The sequence below is a fragment of the Vitis riparia genome, chromosome 1 (genome assembly GCF_004353265.1).
Source record: "Vitis riparia cultivar Riparia Gloire de Montpellier isolate 1030 chromosome 1, EGFV_Vit.rip_1.0, whole genome shotgun sequence".
Taxonomy (NCBI): domain Eukaryota; kingdom Viridiplantae; phylum Streptophyta; class Magnoliopsida; order Vitales; family Vitaceae; genus Vitis; species Vitis riparia.
Genome location: NC_048431.1, coordinates 2,724,515 through 2,742,012, shown reverse-complemented (window position 1 = coordinate 2,742,012; position 17,498 = coordinate 2,724,515). Strand labels below are relative to the sequence as shown.

Here is a 17,498-nt window from a genome sequence, read left to right as displayed (position 1 = left end):
AGCAAGGAGGTAGGTCCAAACCATTCATGACCATTTAACTTACGATTTTGCGTGTATGGCATTCCTATACTTACTCCCATTATCATTCCACCTCTTGACCACCTGTTGACCCACCGCAGTTTTCAGCGCGTGACTTCAATCTCAAAAATTACGTGGAAGCGGAATAAGAAAAGACAGAAAAATAAACGGTAATAAAACATAATGAAACCTTGAAATTATGGTATCATTAAAAAACGAAATAAAAATACAAAAAATAATTGATTTTAGAGGATGAGTTTCGTAATTATTTGAGATGCCTCACTTTATATATTGATTCGGAAAATCAAATTATCCAATTGGCAAGGATAAGGCATTGTGTATGGCTGGGCGTAGAGTGGACAGGAATGCAACCGGCACCGGCAGATTTAAACCCATTGTCTCTAAGCCCGCTTTTAAAAGCCATCACACATCACACCTAAAAGACGCGTCTTTCCAGCCTGGCCTTTACACATTTTTATTCTCTTCCCTCCGTGTCACTCAATCTCATGGGCCCCACTCTAGTTTTATTTATTTTTATCTATTTTTTTCTAAATAGACCCCACGTTTTGTATTTCGTTTTCATTTACATCCTCCTCTTTATCTATTTCTCTTTCCCCCCACCCACACTCACGCTGCTGACGCTACCACCGCCACAATGTTGCCGTTACCACCGTTGGCGATCGTGCTGATCCTTTCCATTGCCGTACATTTTCCGGCGACTGTGACATCCGGAGATCTCCCTTCGTTTAGTGAGGCACCGGCATTTCGGAACGGCGTGGAATGCCCCAGGACGACGTGGTCTTCGCTGCCAAAGGGTTCGTACAACCCTTCTATCATTCACATAGCCATGACCCTCGATGCCACTTATCTCCGTGGCTCGATCGCTGGGGTCTTGTCAGTTCTGCAGCACGCGTCTTGTCCGGAAAACATTGTCTTCCATTTCCTTGCTAGTCATCGGAGAGCGGAGCTACGGCGGATCATCGTCACTACCTTTCCTTATCTGTCGTTTCATCTGTACCACTTCGATACCAACCTCGTCAAAGGCAAGATCTCATCGTCGATTCGTAGAGCGCTTGACCAGCCGCTCAACTACGCCAGAATCTATCTTGCGGACCTCCTCCCCGGCGGCGTCCGCAGGATAATATACTTCGATTCCGACTTGATCGTCGTCGATGACGTCGCAAAGCTGTGGGAGATCAATCTAGGGCCGCACGTTCTCGGTGCGCCGGAGTACTGCCACGCCAATTTTACCAACTACTTCACTGCAAAATTCTGGTCTAACCCAGCTTTCACGACGTCGTTTCGGGGTCGAAAGCCGTGTTACTTCAACACAGGCGTAATGGTGATCGATCTGTGGAGGTGGCGCGAAGGCAAATTCACGGAAAAACTCGAGACGTGGATGAGAATACAGAAGAGGTATAGAATCTACCAGCTAGGTTCACTGCCACCGTTCTTACTGGTCTTCGCCGGAGACGTGGAAGGGGTGGAGCACCGGTGGAACCAGCACGGGCTTGGTGGGGACAACCTGGAAGGATTATGTAGAAATCTCCACCCGGGTCCGGTGAGTCTCCTTCACTGGAGTGGCAAAGGCAAGCCGTGGCTGAGACTGGACTCGAAGCGACCGTGCCCACTCGACAGCTTGTGGGCACCGTACGATTTGTTCCGTCACGCATCGCTGATATCGGACAGCTGAGCTGACGATTCCGACCGTCGTCCACGGCGGAGACGGTGGAACTCAGAGAAAGCGTTGAAAGAGGGAAGAGGCCGAAACTGTAAAAAGATATAACGCTAGTGGGATTGATGACGTCAGCTTTTGTCGGCGCCGGAATCAACATGGCGCCGCTGCCCTTAGAAACAAAGGAGAAAGGCTGATTAACGGCCCAGATTTCCCGAAGAATGAGTTTAAAATAAAAAAAAAAGGTTTTACGGTTGATGAAGGTGATTGGGCCATTGTGGCGTTTTTACCGCTCCAAATGGCTGGATTTTGGGGCAATCAAGGATTTTACGCTTCTCACTTTCACCGATTTGTTGGTGTAATTAAATATTCTTTTTGGGGTAAGATTATTTCATTATTTGGTAGATCATATATGGTTTATTTGGGGTGTCTGTTTGTAGGTACCGGAGGTGTTGTTTTGGTATGAACGAGAATCTTGTGAAGCGGTTGTCCTTGAGTTATTAAAATTTGTCCTAGAATCTTTAATTTATCTGTTCAAGATTTTTAGTTGAATTAGTAAATCATATTAATAATTTTTTAAAAACTAAATGAATAAGCTTAGGTTTGTCCTGAAAATACGCTTAAGGCCTATTCCAATTTGAATGTGATCATTATCTACACCTTGATTACGTTGGTGAGGGACCAGGGTCTAATTCGGTCGCATCTTACGTCCGTACGTTACGAACGTGTCATGTTGAAGACAATGTGACAAATGGGGATGCTTAAATTTAAATTTATTCAAATCAATTTAATATATTTTCATTTTAAAGAATTAGATAAAAAAACAATTTTTTTATTCCTTAAACTATTCATTGAGGATGATGGTGACTAGTAACCTTATTTTTTGTTTTTACTGGTTAGAATTGTTACTTAATTTTAGGATAATAAAGACCGATAATCAGACATTAAGTTTAAAGCGAACAATCGATACGAAAGAGGACTGAATTGTTACAAATAATATAAAAGTCGATCAATGGTTTTCTTGTGGGATTTTGAGTGAAAATTGATGTATTGAATTTAATATATTCAAAAAAAATATTTAAATTTTATAAAAGAGGTGGTACCATGTTATTTCTCTCATCAATTGCATGGAAAAAGGTTTTAGTGATTTAATTTTTTATTAATTACTATAGTTCTATTTTGGTTTTTTTTTTTTTGTTGCTTTTGATACCCTTCCTATTTTTGTTTAAAAATAAATAAATAAATAATTGTATTTCAATTTGATATAGTAATTTTTTTTAATACATTGTTTTTAAATATTTTGTGAAAGGTTATGAAAATTTAAGTTTTTTACTATTTATATGAGAATCCTTATTATTTTTTATTTTTAAAAACAAAAAAAATAGAAAAATATCTTGATTGTTGTTTAGGTATATTTTCAGTCCTAATTTTTATATAAAAAAGTATGAGTTATTTTATGTTTTTAAAAATTATTTTTAAAATTTTTAAGATTTATCCTATGCTTGTTGTAGGAAAATGTTAAAGAAAAAAAAAATACTAAGAAAAATAATTAAATTTCTTATGTTTCATTTTATTGTAAAAATATGAAATAAAATTAAATATAATTAAAATTAATTAAAAAAATATGTATTTTTAAATTACTTAATTCTTATATAAAAGATTAAAATAAGTGAAACAAGTTTAAAATAACATAAAATAATTTATTAACTTTAAATCTATTTTTAATTTTTCTTCACTTTTTTTTCTTTTTATTTATTTATTTACTTATTTATCTATTTTCTTCCCCTCACATTCAAAATTTTCAAAAACCAATCATAACCTTAAGGTGGTAAAAATTTATTCGTATCTTAATTTTTTAAAACTATAGTTCAAAGTTACAGTATTGGTAATTAACTTGAAAAATATTTTACTACTATAATTCTAACACATTTAACATTATTCATAAAAGTGGGCTTTTAGATTAATACTAAAAATTCATCAAAGAAGGAATTTAAATTCTCAATTTACCTTTTTTTTTTTTTTTTTTTTTTCTAATCTCCGATACCACATCCATATTAAGACATGATATAAAACTCATACCTCCAATAACAAATCCATATAAATACACGATCATATATTCCTATTAATTTCACATGTTATGATACCATATCCATATAAAATTTATATTCATATATGGTATTACCTATTTATATGGTTACAGTATTGGAGGTACGAGGATTATGTTAAATACGAAATTTATATATAGTACAATTTACCAAATATTTAATTTGTATTTTTCTCGATTTAACATCAATATAATGCCATGTATTATTCCTATGGTGGTAAGTTGGGTAAATTGGCCTATCCCAACAAGAACACAAACGAGCATTTCAATAAGATTTAACAATTATTTTTAATACTTGTATTATTAAGTTTTTTCAATTTGAACTCAATTTAGGTTAAGGTCAAATTAAAGTTACAACTCGAGTTTAACTCTAACTCAATTTAATGTTCTTATAATATTTATAATGAATATTATCTCATATAATAATATTATTTTTAAAAAATTCCTAAAAATAATATCACATTATTTTTTATTATTTTAGAAATATATGTAAATTTATTTCAATTTTTTTGTTCCTTATCATGAAATTTTGTTTTATTTACTATTTAATTTTTCATATAAATATATAGGATTAAAAAAAAATCATAGATAAATTTTGAAATTATACAAATCAATAAACTCAACCAACGTAAGAGCCCATTTAACACTGTTTCTAGTAGAAGTGTTTTTATTGAAAGTGTTTTCTTCATTGACACTTATGTGTAAAACGCTTTTATAGGAATCTAGAAATATGATTCTAATAGTGTCTTTTATAATATATTGCATAAGTTCAAAAACGCTTCTAATAATAGCAAATTACTAAAAAGGGCATTTATTAAAAAAGAAAATATTATAATAAATTGAAAACTTTTATTACAAAAAAATATATATAAACATTTATATTCTTAAAAAAATTAAAAAAATTATTTTTATGAAAGGGAAGTAAAAGAAGAAAAGGAGAGTGAAAAGAAAGCCAAGAGTAAAAGGGAAATGAAGAATAACAAGAAATAGTATTTTATAAATATATGAAATTATGAATTTTTTTAAAGTGTTTTTTTTAAAGAAACGCCTCTGAGATATTTTTCTACAAAATACTTAAAATGTTTTTCAAATATTATCAAACACTTATTTTAACCTTAAAAATGCTTTGAAGTGTTTTTAAGCATTATTGAATTAGCTATAAGTCTAACTCTATCAATCTGAACTAAATCTAAACTTTAATGAAATGAGATTGAGTTGAACTTTGTGTTGTGTACTTCAAGTTAGAGGTCAGATTCCATTCAAGTTGCAATCTGATTATATTAAATGTTCAATTAATATTTTTTTTTATTTAATCCGCTTAATACAATAATATATTATACCATATCATGCAAATAAAGTCTAGACAAAAGGGTTCGTTTTATTACGCATTAGAAGAAGTTTCCTTGAAGCAACAATTATTTTGTTTTGGCTTTAGTTGTTGGAAGATTCCCTCCTAACGACAATCAAATATATGCTTCGTCCTTAGAGAAATTATCAAGGAAGAATAATTTTGTTAAGTAAATAACTTTTAAGGCAGTTTTTCCTTTATTAAGAAAAAAAACTTGTATTATACGCTAATTATGAGTGAAATTATGCACGTGACAAATGATTATATGTAATTACTATTTTGGATAATGATAAGACAATTTAAAATTTTGATTAAATTTAAGTCTAATTTAGACTCATTTAGTGAGATGGACGGTTGAAACATCACATCATCATGATGGGGGGAGAGGGAAGTGTCATCATCTAAAAATTATGAAAAAGATTATCATTAAATTTATTTAAAATAATAACAAATATTCATATCTAAGGATGATAATGAAACATTATTTTTAAGTATTTGTCCCACCCTACTTTTAATAAAATGAGTTTGACATAATTTTGAGATTTTCTTTTAATAATACAAGTTTGGATATTGTTTTATCTTATCTTGTTAGGATTATATATATAATTATTGTTGGAGTTAGGTTTGGTGGCCAAGTGAGCTAACCCGATTCAACCCAATAAATAAGAAAATGGGGAGCAAAAACTTCCATTATTAAAAAAAGGTTTTTTTTTTTGTTTTTTTTGTTCTTTGTTTTTTGTTTGTCAAGAGACTTTCTCTTTGAAAATCGGAAAGAGAAAGAATACATTTTCTCCTCTCTCTGTTGAAAAATAAAGAATTTTTTTTTTATTTTTTATTTTAAAGAAACTAAAGTTCTTTCTCTTGAAGTTTTTTCAATTTTATCCACGAAAACTAAAGTCAAAGTTTTTGTATTATAAGAAAATAATGATTTTCATATTTGTAGTTCTACTCATGACTTGAGACGGGAAAATTGGTTGGTAAAACAACCAAATTCTAAAGCCTTATTTTTTTTATCAAATATATAATTAAATAAATAAATTTTGTTTTTATAAAAATATTTAAAAATAAATGAAATATCACAGGATGGGTATGGTAAATTTCTTTAACCCGCCAACCCCTTTAGGTTTTTCTTTGGAATGAGGATGAGAATTGATCTAGGAGCGGAGCGGGCCGGGCCGGGTGAGACCCGTTCCTATCCCTACTTTGGAGTTTTATTTTATCCTTATTTATTTATTTATTTTCACTTAATTTATAGTTGAAAGGGTTAAGGTGTTCCCACTTCCCACCCACCACTGCTCTTGCCTTAATAATACTACACCAACCTTTAAAGCCTGCCCACTTGGGCCACATGGGCTGGTCCACTAACTGCTTTTAGGCCCTTTTTCACATTATGCCCTTACCAATTTGAACTAGCCCCTTAAAGTTAAAAATAATGATGTTGGATGAGATTCAAGGAATACCTTTATCAGATGCATGGAATGACCAAATATGGTCCAAATTTATTATTGACAAATGGGAAAGTTACATTTTCTGGTCAGGTTAAGACTTATTTTTGTCCAAGAAAAAGTAGTCATAGTTGGAAAAGAGGTTCCTGTCTCAAGCACTAAAGGAAAATTCCACCTTTTGGGCTTTTACATTGGTCTAAATATTTTAGAATCTTTCACAATTGTATTCAGACCTAAACCCCCATGAATCAGCAAAGTGGCAAGAAGATGAAGGCCTGGATTTGGCTATTGGCTTCCCCACTGGCCCGCTGATGAAGAGGCCCTAAACAAAGGATATTTGAACAGAAGGGCTGCAACTCATGTGGGTTTGGTCATGTTGGTGTGCTATTCAAGCCCATTCTGAAGTAAGAATTGTTTTATTGAAGTCAAATCGAATATCACTTAACCAAATTTAGGTTGAACTTGGGTTAAACTCGGGTTAAATTTAGGTTAGTCAAGTTGATTAGGTTGTATGGATCAAAATTGGGTTGGGTTGGGTTGAATTGGTCTATAATTTTTATAATCCATATCAAAATTTAATAATAAACAAGACAATATCTCAAAATAATAAAGAAATAAATAAAGTTATGTATATTTTCTTCTCAAAGTAAAATAATATATGATATAATTACAATTTCACATTTTTTGTTAACCATGGTTAGAACTAAAAATGATCCATCCAACTCAATCAACTCATTGAAATTTCCAAGCCTACAATTGTGATATTTGTAAAAGAGAATATCAATCAATAATCATTTAACATACATTATGCCTACAATCGTGAACCAAATTCTTTGACTATATAGCTTCCAATATTACTCCTAATCTAACTAATTAGTCCACCCTTTGGTAAATAACTCTATTGATAGGACCCTAATTATTTAACCTTCTTGTATAAAGCTCCATTGATTTGTGTATATAAATGTATACTATCTGTTAACAAAATAAGATAATTCCTATCCTAGTCAATGCCTCATTGTTTCTTTTATTTTAAGTCTTAGTAGTACTCTTAACATGATATCAAAGCTATCCAACTCTAATGAGCGATCCTTCTCTAATGCCCATTATTCCATTTCTAGGCTTTTTTTTTTCCTTGATGTCCAAGCATGACAAGGGGTGATGCAATGACCATTTGTGTTTTGAACAATAACGTAAGTTCATTTTCCTGCTAAGTTATCATTTCAACATATTTTGATTCAAGTCTTTGTTCAAGAGTTTTTTTTTTTTGTTAATCATCAAGTCCAAAGAAGACTTCACAAATACCCAACAAATGCAAAACTCTATTGTTATTGATTTTGTTGCTTCATTTGCTTAGGCTTCATTTGATTAATGTTGTTCTCTTAACTAATTTCCTTCAAGGAATTGCATGACAAATTGGTTGAACATGAAGCTTTCTTTAAGAGAGATGAATCACGATCCAAGCCTACACTTATTCCATTCAACTATACTTATGGCAATGATGACAAAAATCAAAATCCAAAAAATCATCGAACCTAAAATGCATCAACACTAATCGAGAGTATAGTCTACCAAATATGTGACAAACATGGTCACTTTATGCTACAATGTTTCAAACTCAAAGCTAGGTTGATGTCTCAACCTACTACCCATCATACCATAATGAACAACTCCAATCCCAACTAGCTTATGAACTCTGTTGCCAATCATCATGTGACTAGTGATCTTAACAATCTAACACTACACTAAGGCTATGAGAGTAGAATAACATCATCATTGGAGATGACTCTAGGTTTCTTATCAATCATATTGGTTCTACACACATTTCCTCATACTCTAACTTTTTCCTTTTATCTAGTATTCTAAGTGTGGCTTCTTTTCAAAAAAATTTGATTTTAGTTTCTAAGTTTTGCAAAAGTAACAACATATCAATTGAAATTTTTTCTTTCTTTCTTTGTTGTCAAGGATCTTACCACGAGGGCAAATATTCTATAAGGCCTGAATAAAAGGGAAATCTATGAGTGGCCTCGATTTGACAACATTACTTCCATCCCTCCCTATGCTTTAGTTGGAGTTAAGACTTCCTTAAGTAGCTGACACAATGGTATTGATCATTCTTCTGCTAAAATTCTCCAACAAATTGTTAACTCTTTGCCTTTGTCTTCCTTAACGTCATCTAGTTTTAATTGTGATTTATGCCATTTTAATAAGAGTCACAAGCTTTTATTTAGTATGTCTTCTTTAACAAGTCATGATTCTCTAAACTTAGTGTATAGGCCTATCACCCATTTTTGTTGTCAATACTATGTTATTTTTGTTGATCACTTTATCAAATATACTTGACTCTATCCTTTCCATCTTAAATATGATATAATGTCACTTTTCTGAAATTTAAAGTTGCAGAATGTTATTTTGATACCAATCTAATGACTCTCTACCCTAACTTTGGCAGGGAAGATAAAAAACACACCAACTCCCCTCAAACTAATGGTGTTCAATATCTCACTACTCTCCAAAATACCTTAATACAATAGCTCATCTGAACGAGGATTTGACATATTGTTGAGATAGGCTTAACCTTGTTACTTTGAGTCTTTATTTTGCTTTCTTATTGGTCATTTGCCTTTCAAATAGCTACATATATCATCGGTAGATTGCCTACCCCTATCCTTCACTCCAAATCCCTTTTTGAAGCTCTCTTTCATACCTCACCCAACTACACTAAATTCAAAAGCTTTGGTTGTCTTTCTTACCCTTGACATAGCCCATATGCTCAACATAAGTTAGATTAGTGATTTAAACCTTGCGTATATCTTGGGTATTCTATAGCTGAGTGCATGTAAATCTTAAACTCTCTACTAATAAAATGTACATTTTTCATCATGTTCAATTTGTTGAGTATGATTTTCCATTCTATCGATCATGATAACTTTATGCAAACAACTACTTTGATGTCCAAAATATGGTCATTTTGTTTTCCCTTCCATGCCTTTCTTAGTGGTACTCCTTTCTTAGTTCATTACTTTGGACCTCCTTTTCCCTCGATATTTGTGTCCCCACCTCTTACCATCTCATCAAATATCACAATAGTACCTTCATTCCATGGCTCACTCAAGTACGCCCTTTACTTTTACTTATTGTAGAGACACTATTATATTTTTATATTTTTTATATTTTTTTTCTCTATTTTCTTTCTTTTACATTTTCTCTCAATTTTTTTAGGAATTAAACATAGCCGAAAAATACTAAAAAAAGAAAAAAAATATTTTAAAAAATAATTTTTTCATATTCAATTATATCATAAAAAATATCAATATATATATAATTAAAAAATGATATATTTTCAAATTATTTAATTTGAAATAACAAATAAAAATAATTTTATTAACTTAAAATCTATATTTTTTTATTCTATTCTTCTTTATTATTTTCTCTTAAATTTTTTGAGAATAAAAAATAACCTTACTATGTCTACTCAAGCCCTTTTCACCGTCCAAATGCAACTATTTCAATCACTTTCTTATTCATAATAAATCAATTCGAAATCTCTTTCTAAACGTATGTAGACTCATACATATGAGATAACATAAAGCCTCCCACTTGCCGTGCTCTCATCAAAACCACAGTGACAATATCATATTTTTAATAAATTTTGAATTATTGTCGAATATTCCAGGAATCTTCATCACATTCAGGAAATACTTAGTACTTAAAAATCATATAATATTCTCTCTCATACCATGAATCAAACTTAATTTTTATTAATGATTGATAAAGTCAACTTCTAAGATAAGCCCACGTAATAAAACTAATACTTAATTTCGCCCCTAGGTTTCAAACAATTCTTAAAAGTTGAAAACGTCAAATGACGGCTACAAAATCCGCGTGATATTTCTAATTTTCTAGGGTTTCTATTTTAAGGTGGCGTCCGGAATTCATCAATAGAATCTTTGGCTTTGTAACTACGAAGAAGATGAAATTCATGTGACGAAAATGGAAGGAAAATGAAAGCAAAATTTCAAGGTGTGCGTCTGTGAGTGGTGGGTTGTTGTCCTTCATCAGTTGGAATAGCCAGTAGTACTTGACGTGTTCTTTCTCAGTGGGAATAGCCGCTTCACATGAAGATTCCTTCCATGGATGGTAATGGGTTTGCCAGAGGCATAGGCCCAGTTGGGCCAGTTCCATCCATCCTCCATGTTCTAGTTCCACCACAGCACAGCTCTTAGTTTTGGTGATCCCATTTTATTTCTTTTCGTTGACTTCCCACTTATAGTTTCTCTTTATTAAACCGCATGATTTTCCTTTTCTATTTTTAAAAAAATTAAGAAAAATACCAAAAAAGAAAAATAAAAAATAAGAGAATATAAAAATAGTTTTAAAAAGTTAGGTTATGTTTGGTTTGTGTTAACGAAAAAATAATTTAAATTAATTTTCCTATGTTTGATTAGATTATATATAAAAAAAATCAAATATAATTAAAATTAAATAAAAACGTATGTTTTTTCAAATTATTTAATCTCATAGGTGAAGTGAGTTTACACATAAAACTTATTTATTAACTTTAAATTTACTTTTCTTTTTATTTTCTTTTACTTATATTTTTTCTTAATTTTTGGAACCAAACATAACCTAAATAAATGATTTTTACGTAGTCTTTTTTTTTTAATACTTTTCAACAACAAAACATAATAAACTCACAATTCTAATTGTAAAATATATCAAATCAAATACTTATCATTTAATTATTTTTCAATTAATAAAACAATTTTATTTGATATTTAAACATTTTTAAAATAGTTTACAACAAACCTATTCTTCTTAAAATGGATTTAGGAAAAAAACGAAAATGAGTTCTCATACACTCATATACAAATAATTATAAAATACGAATCCTTTAAAAATAATTAAAATTTCATTCATTCATCTATCAACAATATCTTTGATAAAAAAGTATATAAGATATTAATTATTTTTAGATAATCGTTTAAAATTTGTATTTTATAAATTTAAGTTTTTATTTTATGGTCTTGGTTTTTTTTTTTTTTTTTTTTTTTTAGGAAATAAAAAAACAAATTGTCGGCGGGACTATGAATGAATCATAAAAAACTAATGAATACCGCTGGTTGTCCCGTTACCGTACCATGTAAGATATCAGGTCAACCAACCCTGAGCTAAGCGCCCAGGTTTGATTAGTTGAAGGTTTCAAATTTCAATTATGGTGATCGGCTGCACGTGGAATTTTTCTAAAGATTCTATGCCGAAATGCTATAATATTGGGAATAATTGCAATAATGCTTCATATAATATATAGTTTCACTTTCGAGATTCATAAATATGTATTACAATTGGAATTGACTTTTAAGTTGGGTTTACCAACTCCACTATGATTTGGCATCTTCCTCAAGGAAGGCAATTTAAAAAGTGAACTAGGAGTAGAAAATTGAAACAAGGTATGTGGATTATGGAGAGATAAATTGGTACCATTATTCATTAATAATAGTATCTAAGACTTGCAAATTCCACGTACCATGCCGTGTCAAATGCGTGTGTTGAAATTAATATTGTGATAGGTGGAGGAATAAGACTGGATTATCCATCTCAAATGCTTATAATACGGTGTTTATTAATTTGTTTTTACACCACGACTTCATATAACGTTGTTAAATTGAAGAAGTGTTAGTTAGCATGCCCCTTTCACTCACCATTATTGTAAGGGCGTTGTTTTCATATGAGTGCTACCATTGCCATTTTTTGTGGTTTTTAATTAATTACACAATTTTTTATTGAATTGCAGAACATTTCCCCTTAAATTATATAGATAACTAGAAATTAGAACTCTGACCCAATCAAATATCATTGATTACCCTTGTCAAAAGTTTATTAAATGTTTTTACCGAGTTTCCTTGGTTATCTTTTGATTTGAATTAGTATAAAACTTTGATGTTATCGTTTTTGGGGTGTAATAATGTGGAACTTAGGTTAGGGAATGGTTCACCTAGCTAGATGATAGTGATATCAAATGTCATAGGAGATTTATAGCTTATCCTTATTAGATACTAATTGATTTTAAATAAGATAATTAAATTCAGATAGTTAAAATCTAATCCAAGAATTGGAATTAAAACCAAAATTATGAATTTGAGTCATAGGAGTGTCATATTGATGGAGAGATTATCGGTGTACAATAATGCTGCTTTTAAATTATTATTAAACATCAATTGATTTTCAAATGATCAAAGATTATTAATTTATATATGTTAAAATAATTCAAACACAACTAAGTAAACTTATAGTTTTAGGAACCGAGCTATTTTGTCAAGAGGATGGAATTAAGCAAAAAGGAAATTAAAAAAAAAATTGAAAATTAAAAAAAAAATTGAAAATTATGGATGGTCCCTAAATATAGGTATTTTCATATTAAATTTGTGATAAATTATGGTTGAATCTGAACACTTCAATATAAGTACTCATAAAAAAACATAATGAACAAAATCAATAACTAACATGAAAACAATCTCAATAAATATTCACTTCAATTCCTTGGATGAAAGAAGAATAAAATCAACTGTAATACAGATCAATTCTTCCGTATTGAGTATGTGCTCTCCTCATCATCAGGACTGAAACTGTTTGAAGTAGAGTGTGAAAATATCACAAGGCACTGCTTGATCAAAACATGAAGTCAACAGCAGCTATGATTAGACAAAGAATGGACAAAATTAAAAAACAAAGACGAATTGGATTTTGAAGGCAAAAGCCCGGAAAGCTAGCCGCTAGCACGTCTCCACCACTTCATACTTTGGAGACACTACTTTAATAATGGATGTCAACCATACAAAAAAAAAATATTTGATGCAGACATCACAATAATTGACGGGTTTGTTTCTGAATTTGGACTCTATAAAAACCCAATTCTAGTTTGATTTGTCATAGAGATTAACAAGAAGGAAGCCTATTAACTGGATTTGACAAAGATGGATGAGGAAGAGATGGAGAGAAGGGAGGCAGCCACGGATGAAGGAACAGACACTGCCATAGAAGCAGATGAAAACAAGTTGGAAGAGCGAAAGGTCTCATGGTCAAAGCTCCGCCGTGTAGACTCTCTCAATTTGGAGGCTGGACGAGTTTCTACTGCCGGAGGCCACACCTCCAAGGTCTGTCATCTCTCTTTATATAAATATAAAATAAAAAGTGACTCATGTGTTTTCTTTCTTTTATCATGGCTTTGGAAGTAAAATTTTCTGTGTTGGTGGAACAGGTAGATTGGAGGAGAACGTTGAGTTTAGCATTTCAGAGCATAGGGGTGGTATATGGAGATATAGGGACCTCTCCGCTCTATGTGTTTTCCAGCACTTTCACCGATCATAAGATTGAGAACACAGACGACATTCTTGGGGTGTTGTCACTCGTCATCTATACCATAGTCCTTGTGCCTCTGCTGAAGTATGTTCTTATCGTGCTGCGAGCCAACGACAACGGGGATGGTGAGTTAACCCAGTTGCTACGTTTACTCCTTCATTCAATCCTTGCCCACTCATATATATAAATATGTGACTAAGAGTGCCTGGATACATGGCCATATGAATGCGGACAAACTGTTTCTTTTCAAAGGACCACGGGAATTCATCTGCTGGGTTCATACCCACACTGGGTTAATTCTTTTAGGGCTGGCAATTGGATATTTTTGGACATTGGTTCTGGTCATGAGCCTGTAATTAATAAGAATACTAATGTGATTTAGGTGGAACATTTGCACTCTATTCCTTGATATGTCGTTACGCAAGGGTGAGCTTAATTCCAAATGATCAACCAGAGGACAGACAACTATCCAACTACAAATTGGATACTCCATCCAACCAGTTGAGACGTGCCCAAAAGATTAAAGAGAAGCTTGAGAATAGTAGAACTTCCAAGATTGTGCTTTTCATTGTTACCATCTTAGGAACTTCCATGGTGATTGGAGACGGGGTTCTGACTCCATGCATCTCAGGTTTGTCAGATGCGGTTCTTTAAACTTTCCGAAAAATTAATATTTGTTCAGTGAGAATAACAAGTGGAAATAAAATGCAAATTTTCTGTTTTGCAGTCCTTTCTGCTGTGAGTGGGATAAGTTCTCTAGGCAAAGGTAGTACTTAATTTTGCACTACTTCAACCTATTTAATTAATCATAGTCCATATATTTCAGGATTAATTACATTTTCTTTTTTGAGTGTCAGTCATTAATTGAATTAATGGATGGATTTTCCAGATGCTATAGTGGGGATTTCAGTAGCGATCCTGATCTTGCTCTTCTCTGCTCAACGTTTTGGCACTGATAAAGTGGGCATCGCCTTTGCCCCTGTCATTCTGTTGTGGTTTACCTTCATAAGTGGTATCGGTCTCTACAACCTATTCAAATATAACGTGGGAGTACTGCGTGCATTCAATCCCAAATATGCCGTAGATTACTTCAAAAGAAATGGTAAGAAAGGGTGGATATCACTTGGTGGGGTTGTTCTATGCATTACAGGTGAGTATCTGTCTCAATGCTTTTCATTTTCTTCCATATAATTTAGCCCCCCTTTTTTTGTCTGAAACTCCATGGCCGCATGAAACAGGAACTGAAGCAATGTTTGCTGACCTGGGTCACTTCAACATTCGAGCTATCCAAGTAAGGGCATGCACTACAAGTCTATAACCATGTTGCTGGCCTTGTTATTAGCGTAATAAGATCTCACAGATGATAGCCATGATAAAATTTAATTTCCATCCTGATGTTACAGATTAGTTTCTCTGGCATTGTGTTCCCCGCATTACTGGCTGCATATAGTGGGCAAGCTGCATACCTCACTAAATTCCCTGGTGAGGTGGAACATACTTTCTATAGCTCGATTCCAGGTAAAACTCTTAGCAGGCTGCAGAAGGGGATCAATTGACGTCTCAAAGAGTTCCTTGTTTTGACTAACACTTCTATATATGGGCAGATCCTTTGTATTGGCCAACGTTTGTCTTGGCCGTTGCTGCTGCCATTATTGCTAGCCAAGCTATGATATCAGGAGCATTTGCAATTATCTCGCAGTCCCTAAGTTTGGGTTGCTTTCCAAGGGTTAAGGTTGTCCATACTTCTGCTAAGTATGAGGGTCAGGTTTACATACCTGAGGTCAACTATTTGCTTATGGTCGCTTGTGTTATAGTCTGTGTCGGATTCAAGACCACAGAAAAGATAGGCAATGCATACGGTAAGCTTACAAGACTATGAATTCTGAATTCTGAGTTCTTATCCACCAACTTAAGACAACTTAAAATGTTTTGGTGCAGGAATTGCTGTGGTTGCTGTTATGGTGATTACTACATGTATGGTTACCCTTATAATGCTTGTTATATGGAAGACAAGTATATGGTGGATCGCTCTATTCTTAGTGGTGTTCAGTTCCATAGAAGTGGTATATCTATCATCTGTCCTCTATAAATTCAAACAAGGTGGTTTCCTTCCACTTGTCTTCTCCTTTGTCCTAATGGCAGTAATGGGAATATGGCATTATGTGCACAAAGAAAGATACATGTTCGAGCTTAGGAACAAGGTTTCTAGCGATTACATAAAAGACCTGGCTGCGAACCCGCATATAAACCGAGTTCCTGGAATAGGGCTATTGTACTCAGAGCTTGTCCAGGGCATTCCCCCAATATTCCCCCACTTCATTGCCAATGTTCCTTCCATCCATTCAGTACTAGTGTTTGTCTCCATTAAGAACATTCCAATTAGTAAAGTGGCATTGGAGGAGCGGTTTTTGTTTCGACATGTAGAGCCAAGAGACTACAGAATGTTCCGCTGCGTGGTAAGATACGGATATAAAGATGTAATCGAGGGATCAAAGGAGTTTGAGCGGCAGTTAGTAGAAAACTTGAAGGAATTCATCCGCCGTGAGAGCTACATTTCTGAAGCAAGAGCCGTAGAACAGATGGCTGAACCAGTGAACCTCCAACATTCTACCATATTAGTAAAAGATGGAAAAGCAGGCAGATCAGGGCGTTCATCCACAGTTCACATGGAGGAAGTACCACAGCAGAACCCACCTCGTGTTTCTTCAGGATCTATCCAGTCAATCCATGTGGGTAGTAAGTCAACAAATTCTTCTAGCAGAATGGTCACTGGTCCCATTCAGGGGGCCGAAGAGGAGATGAAAATTGTGCAGACAGCGCAGGAGAAAGGTGTGGTTTACCTCCTCGGAGAAGCAGAAGTGGTTGCAGAAGAGAAATCTTCCTTGTTCAAGCATATAGTTGTCAACTATGCCTATAGTTTCCTGAGGAAGAACTGCAGGCAAGGAGAGAAAGTGCTGGAAATTCCAAGAACTAGGCTTCTCAGGGTTGGAATGACATATGAGATATGAGATGAAATCATGAAAATTCAGATTGGCCTAAAAACTATTAAGAATTAAAATGTGCGAAATAAGACATTGGAGGCTGACGTGATATACATGTATGAATGTTTCTAAGTGGGATATGTACTGTGTTGACTGATAACGAGCAGAGATTTGTAAAACTCCAAACTCTCCTGTTGGAACAGCTTTTGGTTGTGGTTTGACTTAAATTTGATTTCAGAATGTAATGTAGTGTTCTTGAAAATGGATTTGAGGCTAGACCTCCGTTCGATTGCAATGAAACTAGTGTTTAGGGGATACAGACTTGAAGAGGATGTGTGTTGACAGCACTTATACAAAGGGTAAGGTCGACACTACATCTTGTGGGGTTTAGGTCCACCAATCTCGTGAAACCACCTGCTAAGAGGGATCTTAATCCTCTCTATTTTTGTGTTAAATTTACAAATGATCCATTAGACCCCTTTATATACAGGTCTAAGACCTGGACTCTGCTTGTGGAGGCCTAGCAAACCCACTTAAGGCCTGGACTCCGTCTGTGGAAGGCTTAAGCAAA

At 33.4% G+C, this 17,498-nt stretch overlaps 2 protein-coding genes across 2 annotated transcripts; both read left to right on the top strand.

Moving 5' to 3' along the window:
• Positions 1 to 579: 579 nt before the first annotated feature.
• Positions 580 to 2,224, top strand: LOC117926134 (probable galacturonosyltransferase-like 3). Its single transcript, XM_034845212.1, has one exon. It carries the CDS (start codon positions 674 to 676, stop codon positions 1,709 to 1,711), a length of 1,038 nt encoding a protein of 345 aa, XP_034701103.1. The 5' UTR covers positions 580 to 673; the 3' UTR covers positions 1,712 to 2,224.
• Positions 2,225 to 13,533: 11,309 nt separating this feature from the next.
• On the top strand, positions 13,534 to 17,227 carry LOC117909237 (potassium transporter 5). Its single transcript, XM_034823224.1, has 9 exons — positions 13,534 to 13,741; positions 13,846 to 14,071; positions 14,329 to 14,577; positions 14,674 to 14,712; positions 14,836 to 15,096; positions 15,185 to 15,237; positions 15,350 to 15,464; positions 15,551 to 15,805; positions 15,885 to 17,227. The coding sequence occupies exons 1-9, from the start codon at positions 13,562 to 13,564 to the stop codon at positions 16,952 to 16,954; spliced, it is 2,448 nt and encodes an 815-aa protein (XP_034679115.1). The 5' UTR covers positions 13,534 to 13,561; the 3' UTR covers positions 16,955 to 17,227.
• The last annotated feature ends 271 nt before the right edge of the window (positions 17,228 to 17,498 follow it).

Bases quoted from the DNA above. Each gene is read 5' to 3' on its own strand.
- LOC117926134 (XM_034845212.1), top strand. From the start codon at position 674: ATGTTGCCGTTACCACCGTTGGCGATCGTGCTGATCCTTTCCATTGCC.
- LOC117909237 (XM_034823224.1), top strand. From the start codon at position 13,562: ATGGATGAGGAAGAGATGGAGAGAAGGGAGGCAGCCACGGATGAAGGA. The intron at 15,097-15,184 runs GTGAGTATCTGT...CGCATGAAACAG, and splicing joins GGTTGTTCTATGCATTACAG to GAACTGAAGCAATGTTTGCT. The intron at 15,806-15,884 runs GTAAGCTTACAA...GTTTTGGTGCAG, and splicing joins AAAGATAGGCAATGCATACG to GAATTGCTGTGGTTGCTGTT.